The sequence below is a fragment of the Babylonia areolata genome, chromosome 4, assembly GCF_041734735.1.
Source record: "Babylonia areolata isolate BAREFJ2019XMU chromosome 4, ASM4173473v1, whole genome shotgun sequence".
In the NCBI taxonomy this organism is placed as follows: Eukaryota; Metazoa; Mollusca; class Gastropoda; order Neogastropoda; family Buccinidae; genus Babylonia; species Babylonia areolata.
Genome location: NC_134879.1, coordinates 23,573,202 through 23,584,853, shown reverse-complemented (window position 1 = coordinate 23,584,853; position 11,652 = coordinate 23,573,202). Strand labels below are relative to the sequence as shown.

Sequence of the window (11,652 nt, the reverse complement as noted above, 5' to 3'; positions counted from 1 at the left end):
CGTGTAGCGGAGGAAGGGAGAGAGACCCTCGACACGCGTGTAGCGGAGGAAGGGAGAGACCCTCGACACGTGTGTAGCGGAGGAAGGGGGAGAGAGAGAGACCCTCGACACGCGTGTAGCGGAGGAAGGGGGAGAGAGACCCTCGACACGCGTGTAGCGGAGGAAGGGGGAGAGAGAGACCCTCGACACGCGTGTAGTGGAGGAAGGGGGAGACTTTCGACACGTATGTAGCGGAGGAAGGGGGAGAGAGAGACCCTCGACACGCGTGTAGCGGAGGAAGGAAGGGAGAGGGAGACCCTCGACAGGCGCGCACGTTTTCAAGTTGGTGCACTTTCCACTCGGGACCTGTATCCTGCTACCCCCTTCATTTTCCCCCTTCATTGCCTGCTGGCATGGTGCTGGTTCCGTGTTTGAAAAGTGGACATCATGTTGGAGGGTCGGTTGGTCAAATGTTGTCCTTCAAACTGGACGATTAAGTGGTCCTCATCTGGTGTTGGTGAGATCACAGAGTGACGGGAGGATGGGGGCCACTGGGTCGTTCACTTGCTCTTCCTGGAGGCCCTTCAGTGATGGACTTGGTAGGGTTTAAAATTGATTTACTCGGGGGGAGGAACGGCCAAATCACAAAGTTGGACTTAGTGCATTTATAGAGATGGCCTCCCCCCCCAAAAAAAAAAAAAAATCAAATGTTTAAGAGATTCTGATGTTTTTTGTCATTTTAATGATTCAATTTGATAAATAAATGATGAACAATTGTTAATTTTTTTGTGCTATTTATTTTAAAAAAGGGGAGGAATGACCGATGCAAATAACCAATTCCAACTTTATGAATCGCTCCTTCCTCCCCCTAGTATTTTTTTTTCTGACTTAAATTAACAAACACTCCACATCCATCTCAGCATTTTGTTTATTTTTCCCTCTTGGAAGAAGCAGTTGTTATTCATCTTACATTATGTGGATGACAAAAACTGCAGTTATGAACACGAGAACAAATGGAAATGTTACAAAGACTGCACTGCCATTTAAAACATGTCCTTCAGGCAGGGCGAAAGAGCCTGGAATTAGGGCTTGGTCGCACGAGCGGTCATAGCAGCGGTAAGTTGCTTAGCGTTAAGAATTGTCTTTATACTGTGGAATTAGCGTAGACTTTGGAAAATTCTTAATGCTATTTTGGAATTTTCCAAAGTCACGCCGATTCCATAGAATAAGGAAATTCTTAACTCTACGCAAACTTGGCGCTGCAAAGACCACTCATGCCGCTGAGCCCAGAGCTCTTCCGCCCGCCCCTTAGTCTCCCCTGCCCCCGCCCCCCCCCTTAGTCTCACCTGCCCTACCCCTTATTCTCCCACCCCTTAGTCTCCCCTGGCCCACCCCGAAGTTTCCCCTGCCCTTAGTCTCCCCTGCCCCACCCCGAAGTCTCCCCTGCCCCACCCCGAAGTCTCCCCTGGCCCACCCCGAAGTTTCCCCTGCCCTTAGTCTCCCCTGCCCTTATTCTCCCCTGCCCCACCCCTTAGTCTCCCCTGCCCCACCCCTTAGTCTCCCCTGCCCTTAGTCTCCCCTGCCCCACCCCGAAGTCTCCCCTGGCCCACCCCTTAGTCTCCTCTGCCCCACTCCGATGTCTCCCCTGCCCCACCCCTTAGTCTCCCCTGCCCCACCCCGAAGTCTCCCCTGCCCCACCCCGAAGTCTCCCGTGCCCCACCCCGAAGTCTCCCCTGCCCCACCCCGAAGTCTCCCCTGCCCCACCCCGAAGTCTCCCCTGCCCCACCCGCTCCTTCAACAAAGGTAAAACAACATGCATGACATTTCCATTCCTTCTCACGAAGAATAAAGTAAAATTACTGTTAAAAGTGGACTAAAAACATGGACAGAATTACCGAGAACCCCTTCCCGCCCCCTCCCTGGAACCTTCTCAACCTCCACACACATCAGGTTCGAATGACGCATTTTTCTTATGTCCTTTCTCTGCACTCGAATTTGGTGTGGACGCTAGTCTTTCGAATGAAACAGTAAACCGAGGTCCCGTGTGCAAAGAACATGTAAAACAAGAGTGTTAAGAGAAACGCCACTGTGGTCTGGTAAAATATTTGCAATGAGGTTATTGTGCCTGTTCCATGCACGTTTATGTTCATCTCTGCCTTACCTCCCCCTCCCCCCAACACAAATATCAGCTTCCTTTTTATCTTCCTTCCTTGCATCCATTTCAGTTTCTCTTTTGCTCGTTACTGATATCCAGTTAGGTGTCAAAGTCAGGTCGGGAAGAGATGGACATAAGCGTGTCTGAAGAAAATCATGACTATAAAAAAAACAACAAAAAAAACACACGCACACACATCGACGATACAATCTCATTGCAAATACCAAAAATACACCCAGTCCGTGTCCCATCCCCAAAGCCCTGTAAAGGAGAATGAAGATGTTTCTATCAACACGACGAAAAAAAAGACCCCCAACCCCCTAAAAAAAAAACCCAATTGCACATGGAGAAAGACAAACGGAAGGGAGTGGAGGAACAGACAACGACGTTGACATGATCACAGCCCAGCCGTCTCACTGAACCCTGAATGGTGCGGACAGGTGCGCGGACAGCCAGAGTCCACGGAGGGGGCACCATGCCGTTACCCACGCGTCCTCATGCACCTCCGCATCACACCACTCTACTCCACTCGCCGCAGCATCCTGTGAACATCCTGTGAACATCCTCACTCACACTTGTCTTCGAAGCTCGAGTTGTGTGTCGCACAGTATCATGTTTCGTTGCACCGCCATCACTGACTGAACCGAGCAGAGAGACTGGCAAAAGAAAAAAAAAAAAGAAGAAAAAAAAAGGCGGTGATGGAGGAGAAATCTCTGACACATGACAAAGAGTGAAAATAAATGAATGATTATTAAGGTGCGTTTGACTTTGTCCATGACAATGAGAGAGAGGATGAGGGGGGGGGGGGGAACGGAAAGATAAAAACAAACAAACAAACAAACAAACCCGATAGGCAGTGTAAATGAGTGAGAGCAAGAGAGGCGAGATTAAAAGGGTGGAAGAGAGAGAGAGAACGAACGTGCAAACTGAGTAAATGCAAGTGATTGAGAATGAAAGATTATGTGAGAGAGAGGGACAGCGTGAATGAAAGAGTGGATGAAAGACAGAAACAGAGAGCGTGAGTGAGCGTGTAAGGAAGTGCATGAGACAGTGTAAGAGAGGGAGAGAATGACAAAAAGAGTTAAGAGACGAGGAGCGCGTGCGTGCATGCGCGCACGTGAGTCCCGGCGTGTCCAGACGCTGACAGCGGAGGAAGGCCAATGTCCAGTATCAGGGTGTCGGTGTCACCACAAGGCGGTCAGGCCGGCGGTTCCTCCAGGGTCCTCATGACGTCACGATCTTCACGAAGTCTGCCGCCAGAAACAAACACAGCCGCAGGTCACTGCACCACGAACACAATGGCACTGGGGTATGCACTTCCCCCCCCCCCCCCCCCCCCCCCTCCCCCCGCTCCCCCGACCCCACCCTCCCCACACATCAAATGAATGGGATTTCCCACATAGCATGCACACACGCCGCGAAATACAGAAACACTCGCGCGTATTTCATATCAACATAAAGAACACATACTACGCACTTTCCTCCTCACACACACACACGCGTACACAAACCAACGTGCATTCGCAAGCATCCACATTTAACAGACTCCCAAGCCCCCCTCCCCTCCCCCTCTCCGTCCCACAATCACCTCCTCCTTGACTTTTCTTTTTTTTTGGGAGGGGGTTGGGGGTGGCGTGGGGGGCTACAATCACTTGAGGCGGAAAGATGTAATCTGAACAGGAGTGCTACACACCTGCACTGAACTATACGTCAGGGTCAGTGTATGGCAGCGTACTGATAGTCCGCCCATCGCTTCCATGGGTCAGAAATCATTCGTCTTGCTTTCTCTCGCTGCTTCCTGGGCCCTCAGACCACCCACAATGTACCTGGCACGAGACTACTTTCCTTTATATATATATATATATTTTTTTAATACGCAAAATGGTCAAGCCAGTCGAAAACGTTTTATATTTCATCAACCTCGATCTTTCTTCCGAGTCACAAGGAAAGGTCGGAACTGCCGAGAATGTCTTTTACTAATACCAGTATTAATCATTTTGCCACTTTCAAGGTGTGGAAAATGAAACAACTAATCGCTATGAAAAAAAAGGAAAAAAAAGAGGTAATCATAGACCATGGTGACACTGAAATTTGAAATAAATGTATAATAAAAGTGTATTCTGTTATAGGCCTACTTCCTTTTACAGCGGTTTATGTAATTATATATTTTCTATTTTTCCAAATTTTTAAAAATTCAGACAGACATTGTGGTATGTTCTGTCCAGGACCAAATATATATATTACACTGGTTGCTGGATATTTTCAAAATATAAGGCTATTTTGAATTATATTATGTCTTGGGCATTATAAATACATTCATAATGGGACAATTACGTAAATACAATTATCAAGAATTACGATATAGTTTTCTCGACAAAATCCAGTTTTAACCTTCCTGTAAACATAATAACAATTGCACTCCTCAAATGGCTATCTCCATGACAGCCTTTCTACCTTGAACACTGTGTGATGTTTGGGAAAATCATTTATCAAAATATTTTGAGAATTCAGTCAATCTTTCCAGAGCAGTGAGTAGTGCGTGGAACCTGGGGAACTTTGTACCTGAGCTCGGATCGTATATTTCTGAGGTTTTTATCAGTAGCAGTTTGTGTTCAAAGCCACGTGTTGGGGAAACTTATCGAACACTCCGTGGACGATTTGCACAACACCGCAACAGTGTTACAGCGGAAACTAATACATCAATCCGCAACAGAATCTCTCTCGTGCAAAAAAATGAACAGTTCGGCGAAACAGCACTGTGATTTCACACACACACACACACACACACAAACGTTCATGGAGGAGTCCCGTATCATCAACAAACTTGGCTGTACTCAGCCAAAAGGTCTTAACATCAGAGAACAGGCAAGTTTTACTTTTGACATCTTTTGTCGCCCATACCCAGACGAACTGTATGTATACACCCCCTGTGAACGCCAAGCCGCACAAGTGGCCGCACAAAACTGTTCTCCACAACTTCTCTTGCCTTCTCTGCATCGTTTCTCAACCACTTGACCCATGAAGTGAGTGAAACAGGAAAACACTTGTCAATAACTTTTATCCCGATCATCTTTTTGTCAGCTTTTACACTTTTGAAAAAAAACAAACTAGTTTTCCAGAAGGGCCAGCAGTAATCCTGTTTTAACTCGATCTTTTGACAGGATACAAAACCAAGAGGAAAAAACTTTGAACCCACTTGGGAGAGGAGAAGTTGTGTGCTTCGACTCGTAGAGTCTTCAAAGCAACTGAAGATAGCAGCAGTCACAAGTGCAGTTTTCTGGCTGTTGAATAATATTCACTTGTCTTGAGAACAGTTCACTGCTGGTTGGAAAAGGTGGATGGGTGAAGGAAGTGAGAGAGAATCTAGACAGTGAGAGGAAAGGGGGACGGGGGGAGAGTTTGAAAAAGAGGGGGAGGGGAGGGAAGGGGGAAATGGGCAGGGTGGGGACGAGGGAAGCTGTGATTTGGTTTTGTCCTTGATGTTGAGGCCGTCTGGTGCTGTAGTACCGAGATGGTGGATAATCTGTTTCTCCATGTTCTTTCTTTTGACATCTTACCACACCTTCCCACTCTCTCTCTCGCTTCGTCAAATCTCTGCACTCGGCTCTTTTCTGTCTGGTCTTATTAAAAACACCTCTTTCCTAAGAAGTCCCCACCCCACCTTTTTTTCCGATCAACAATGTCTACAGCTTTCTGTGCACAATAATTCATAATCGTCTTTCATCTCACAGAATCAAGAGTTAAATTAAAGCATTCACGTTAATGACCGGTGCGCAAGCACATTGATTCGTTTCTTTCTGCACAAGATTCTTTTGTCCTGTACTTCTTTTTGTTGTTGTTGTTGTTGTTGCCTCAACACATTTCTGTTTGAAATTCGGGTGGCTCTCTCCCCGGGGAGAGCGTGCTGCCACAGTGCGGCGCCACTTTTATTTTAGTGTTTTTTTCTATCCGCGAAGTGTACATGTTTTACTATCAAAGTAGATATTTCCACAGAATTCTGCCAGGAGCAACCCTTTTTTTTTTTGCCGTGGGTCATTTTACGAGGGGTGAAGTGCATGCTGCACACGAGACCTCGGTTTATCATTCTCTTTTACGAAGTCCTTTAAGTAATTTCCTGTAATTGTATTCAGAATTTTTTTCTTTTTTTTTTCAAATTTCACCCACATTTCACCCTCATTTGCCCAGTTTTCCCCAACCCTCCATTCATTCACATCTTCCACCCCTTCAAACCGATAATACTCAAATGTATTCATAAATACTTTAACAAAATGTCTTCAATCACCAATATGTGTGTGTGACGGGACATTAAACATATTTCCTCCTCGGTTTATCATCTCATCCGAGAATGACAAGTGTCCACACCGCCACTCAAAGGTCCCGTGGAGGGCAAGAAAATCAGTGATGGCCAGCCAGTGTGGGAATCGATCCCTGTGCCCTCAGAGTCTCTCGCTTCCTGCGAGGGACGCCTTACCACTGAGCCACCTCTCCACATTCAGTGCTGTACGAACACATCTACTACTACTACTACTTACTACTACTACCTCTTCCACTCCTGTTACTATAACCATAACCATCACCACCACCACCAATGCAACCACCACTTCTACCACAACCATTCCTGCTTCACAAATACTACTTCTTCCTCTCCTTCTCTTCCTTCTTCGTCTTCTGCTGCTTCTATGTATGTGTGAATGTGTGTGTGCATGTTTTGCATTTATTTGCTTATTTATAATCATTATTGTCCTTTTATTCTATCTTATTTTCATTTACTGTTATTATTATCATTCTTATTTGTTTGTTCATTTTTTTTTTAATCTAAAATTAAAAATAAATTATTTCATTTTATTTTATTTTATTTTATTTATTTATTTATTTTCTCAAGGCCTGACTAAGCGCGTTGGGTTACGCTGCTGGTCAGGCATCTACTTGGCAGATGTGTAGCGTATATGGATTTGTCCGAACGCAGTGACGCCTCCTTGAGCTACTGATACTGATACTGATATTACCTCTTCTTCCACGACTGTTACTGCTTCTTCCTCTTCTTCCTCGACTGTTACTGCTGCTTCTTCCTCTTCTTCCTCGACTGTTACTGCTTCTTCCTCTTCTTCCACGACTGTTACTGCTTCTTCGTCTTCTTCCACGACTACTACTGCTTCTTCCTCTTCTTCCACGACTGTTACTGCTTCTTCGTCTTCTTCCACGACTACTACTGCTTCTTCCTCTTCTTCCACGACTGTTACTGCTTCTTCGTCTTCTTCCAAACCTGTCACTGCTTCTTCCAAACCTGTCACTGCTTCTTCCACGACTACTACTGCTTCTACCTCTTCTTCCACGACTGTTACTGCTTCTTCGTCTTCTTCCAAACCTGTCACTGCTTCTTCCAAACCTGTCACTGCTTCTTCCAAACCTGTCACTGCTTCTTCCACGACTACTACTGCTTCTTCCTCTTCTGCCACGACTACTACTGCTTCTACCTCTTCTTCCACGACTGTTACTGCTTCTTCGTCTTCTTCCAAACCTGTCACTGCTTCTTCCAAACCTGTCACTGCTTCTTCCAAACCTGTCACTGCTTCTTCCACGACTACTACTGCTTCTTCCTCTTCTGCCACGACTACTACTGCTTCTACCTCTTCTTCCACGACTGTTACTGCTTCGTCGTCTTCTTCCAAACCTGTCACTGCTTCTTCCACGACTACTACTGCTTCTTCCTCTTCTTCCACGACTGTTACTGCTTCTTCCTCTTCTTCCACGACTACTACTGCTTCTTCCTCTTCTTCCACGACTACTACTGCTTCTTCCTCTTCTTCCACGACTGTTACTGCTTCTTCCTCTTCTTCCACGACTGTTACTGCTTCTTCGTCGTCTTCCAAACCTGTCACTGCTTCTTCCACGACTACTACTGCTTCTTCCTCTTCTTCCACGACTACTACTGCTTCTTCCTCTTCTTCCACGACTACTGCTGCTTCTTCCTCTTCTTCCACGACTACTACTGCTTCTTCCTCTTCTTCCACGACTACTGCTGCTTCTTCCTCTTCTTCCACGACTACTACTGCTTCTTCCTCTTCTTCCACGACTACTGCTGCTTCTTCCTCTTCTTCCACGACTACTGCTGCTTCTTCCTCTTCTTTCACGACTACTGCTGCTTCTTCCTCTTCTTCCAAACCTGTCACTGCTTCTTCGTCTTCTTCCAAACCTGTCACTGCTTCTTCCACGACTACTACTGCTTCTTCCTCTTCTTCCACGACTACTGCTGCTTCTTCCTCTTCTTCCACGACTATTACTGCTTCGTCGTCGTCTTCCAAACCTGTCACTGCTTCTTCGTCTTCTTCCAAACCTGTCACTGCTTCTTCCACGACTACTACTGCTTCTTCCTCTTCTTCCACGACTACTGCTGCTTCTACCTCTTCTTCCACGACTATTACTGCTTCTACCTCTTCTTCCACGACTGTTACTGCTTCTACCTCTTCTTCCACGACTACTACTGCTTCTTCCTCTTCTTCCACGACTACTGCTGCTTCTTCCTCTTCTTCCACGACTACTACTGCTTCTTCCTCTTCTTCCACGACTACTGCTGCTTCTACCTCTTCTTCCACGACTGTTACTGCTTCTACCTCTTCTTCCACGACTGTTACTGCTTTCTTGTCTTGTTGCTGCTTCTGTTATTACCATCACCATCATTATCAACTACCGTCATTGTTATCAATCATCATCATCGTCGTCATTGTCAACATCACTCTGAAAGCCCAAATGACTACTTCTAATGGCTCTACTTTTTCCACTATTACTACTACTACCGCTTCTTGGTGCTGCTGTTATCATCATCATCATCATCATTATGACCATCATCATCATCATTATAATCATCATCATCATCATCGTCATCATCATTATTATAATCATCATCATCATCATTATAATCATCTTCATTGTCATTAGTCAGAAAGCCCCACTGACTGTCACAGCTGACAAGGCCCATCCCCTGGATCATTACCATCATTAACACCACCATCATCATCATCACCATTGACACCACGTGGCACCACCACCATCATCATCATCACCATTTTTGACACCACCAACATCATCGTCACCATCATCATCGTCATTCACAAAGCCCCACTGACCGTCACAGCTGACACAGCCCATCATCATCATCATCATCATCATCAACATCATCATTATTGTCATCACCATCATTATCCTGAAAGCCCCACTGGCCGTCACAGCTGACACAGCCCATCATCATCATCATCATTATTGTCATCACCATCATTACCCTGAAAGCCCCACTGGCCGTCACAGCTGACACAGCCCACCAACATGATCATCATCATCATTATTGTCATCATCATCATCCTCCTCCTGAAAGCGCCACTGACTACTTCTACTGCTTCCCCCCGTCTTCCTCAACAATTACTGCTGCTGTTGCTGTTATCATCATCATCATCATCATCATCATCATCATCATCATCACCGCCATTCACACAGCCCCCACCCACTGACCTTCACAGCTGACGCGGCCATGCCCCTGCAGGTCCAGCTGACGCATCATGTCCTCGACCTCCTCCTGACTCATGCGGTCACCCCGGGTGGTCATGGCCTGCCTCAGCTCCCCCACCGTCAGGTACCCGTCGCCGTCCTTGTCCAGCACCCGGAAGGCCTCCTGCAGCTGCTCCGTCGTCTCCGCGTCCAGGGTCCGCCTCCTCATCACCCTCAGGAACTCCGCGTAGTCCAAGATGCCTTTGCCTGGAAGGGGGGAACAGTTGGGGGTGGGGGGGGGGCAGTCAGCGTCACGTCTCAAGACACATTGGTATCATCATCATCGTCGTCGTCGTCGTCGTCGTCGTTATCATCACCATCATTTCTCATTAGTATTGTCATTACTATCATTAGCTTAGATGCCTCTGCCCTGGGGTCTGGGGTGTGGGGTGTGGGGGGTGGGGGCAGTAACGACTCAAATCACATTATTATTATTATTATTATTATTATTATTATTAGTAGTAGTAGTAGTAGTAGTAGTAGTAGTAGTAGTGGTAGTGGTAGTGGTAGTAGTAGTAGTAGTAGTAGTAGTAGTAGTAGTAGTAGTATCATTATTATTATCATCATCATCATTTTTATTGTCATTATCATTATTATCATCATTATTATTACAATTATCATAATTATACTTATAATAATAATAATATGGGGGGGGGGGGGGGGCAGAAGGACAGTCACAGTCACGACTCCAAACACTTTATCATCCTCATCCTCATCCTCATTATTACCATTATTATTACCATCGTCATTATCATCATCATTTTTATCATTATCATCATCACAGCTCTGATGCCTTTGCCTAGGGCGTGAGAACAAAAAACAGGGTTAACGTTATAAAGGTCCCGTCGCCTTTCTAGGCCATCGGCGCAGTGAGTTCATACCCACTGTGTCCAGGGCTGGGTGTTGCAAGGCGGGGGGTCCCGTCCTCTCCTTCCTGCCATTGATCCCCTCCCCTCTAACCGAACACAGTATCAGTATCAGTCCATATACGCTACACCACATCTGCCAAGCAGATGCCTGACCAGCAGCGTCAGTAACTCACGTCAAGTCTCCACACTCAGCTCTTTCAAGTCTGGCCTTAAAACCCACCTCTTCCCAAAATAGCCCTCCCTTGCCTGCCTCTTCCTTGTCTTTAGTTTCTACAGTTTTAGAGTTATGCATGCGTGTGAATGACTGGTGCGAAAGCGCTTTGATTTGTCTCTGCACAAGATTCAGCGCTATATAAATACCATTATTATTATTATTATTATTATTAAAGCGCTTACCGCAGTCAGTGACAACCAGTGACACTTTGGTGGAGTGAGGGAAATGACAGCTGACTGATTTCTGCCCTTAGAACCTCCCCCAGACACGACACCTCTTATTCACACACGTGGGCGCAGTGAGGATGGCAACAGCCACGTATTGTTTTCAAATCCACGTACGACAGTTGTAATTAGAGAGAGAGACAGAGAGAGAGAGAGAGAGAGAGACAGAGAGAGAGACAGAGAGAGACAGAAAGAGAGACAGACAGACAGACAGACACACACACACACACTCACAGAGAGGGTGTGTGGGGGGTGTGGGTGGAGGCACAGACAGGAACAGAGATACACAGAGAGGCAACACAGTTATGAGCAGGTTTCTTATTCTCTGTATTATTTAATTAAATAATTAATTATTATTATTATTAATTTTTTTAAATTGTTATTATTATTATTATTTATTTAATTTTTTTTTTGTACACTTATAGTTGACTTCATCAAGTTTTTGCGCCTTATACATATTATTATTTAGTTTTTTTTAATGTATTTATCTATTATTTATTTACTTTTTTCCTCTCAAGGCCTGACTAAGCGCGTTGGGTTACGCTGCTGGTCAGGCATCCGCTTGGCAGATGTGGTGTAGCGTATATGGATTTGTCCGAACGCAGTGACGCCTCCTTGAGCTACTGAAACTGAAAACTGAAACTGAAACTGTACCACACATCCCACAGAGGT

The 11,652-nt window shown here is 45.8% G+C and overlaps 1 protein-coding gene across 1 annotated transcript in view; it reads right to left on the bottom strand.

Annotated features, from left to right (window-relative positions):
* Positions 1–1,798: 1,798 nt before the first annotated feature.
* Positions 1,799–11,652, bottom strand: part of LOC143281609 (calmodulin-like) — a 33,268-nt gene continuing 23,414 nt past the window's right edge. Inside the window, exons 4-5 of the mRNA XM_076586855.1 lie at positions 9,638–9,880; positions 1,799–3,384 (exon numbers count right to left, since the gene is read on the bottom strand). Of these exons, the coding sequence (XP_076442970.1) occupies positions 3,359–3,384; positions 9,638–9,880 (269 nt within the window). The 3' untranslated portion in view covers positions 1,799–3,358. The remainder of the gene's footprint in view (positions 3,385–9,637; positions 9,881–11,652) is intronic.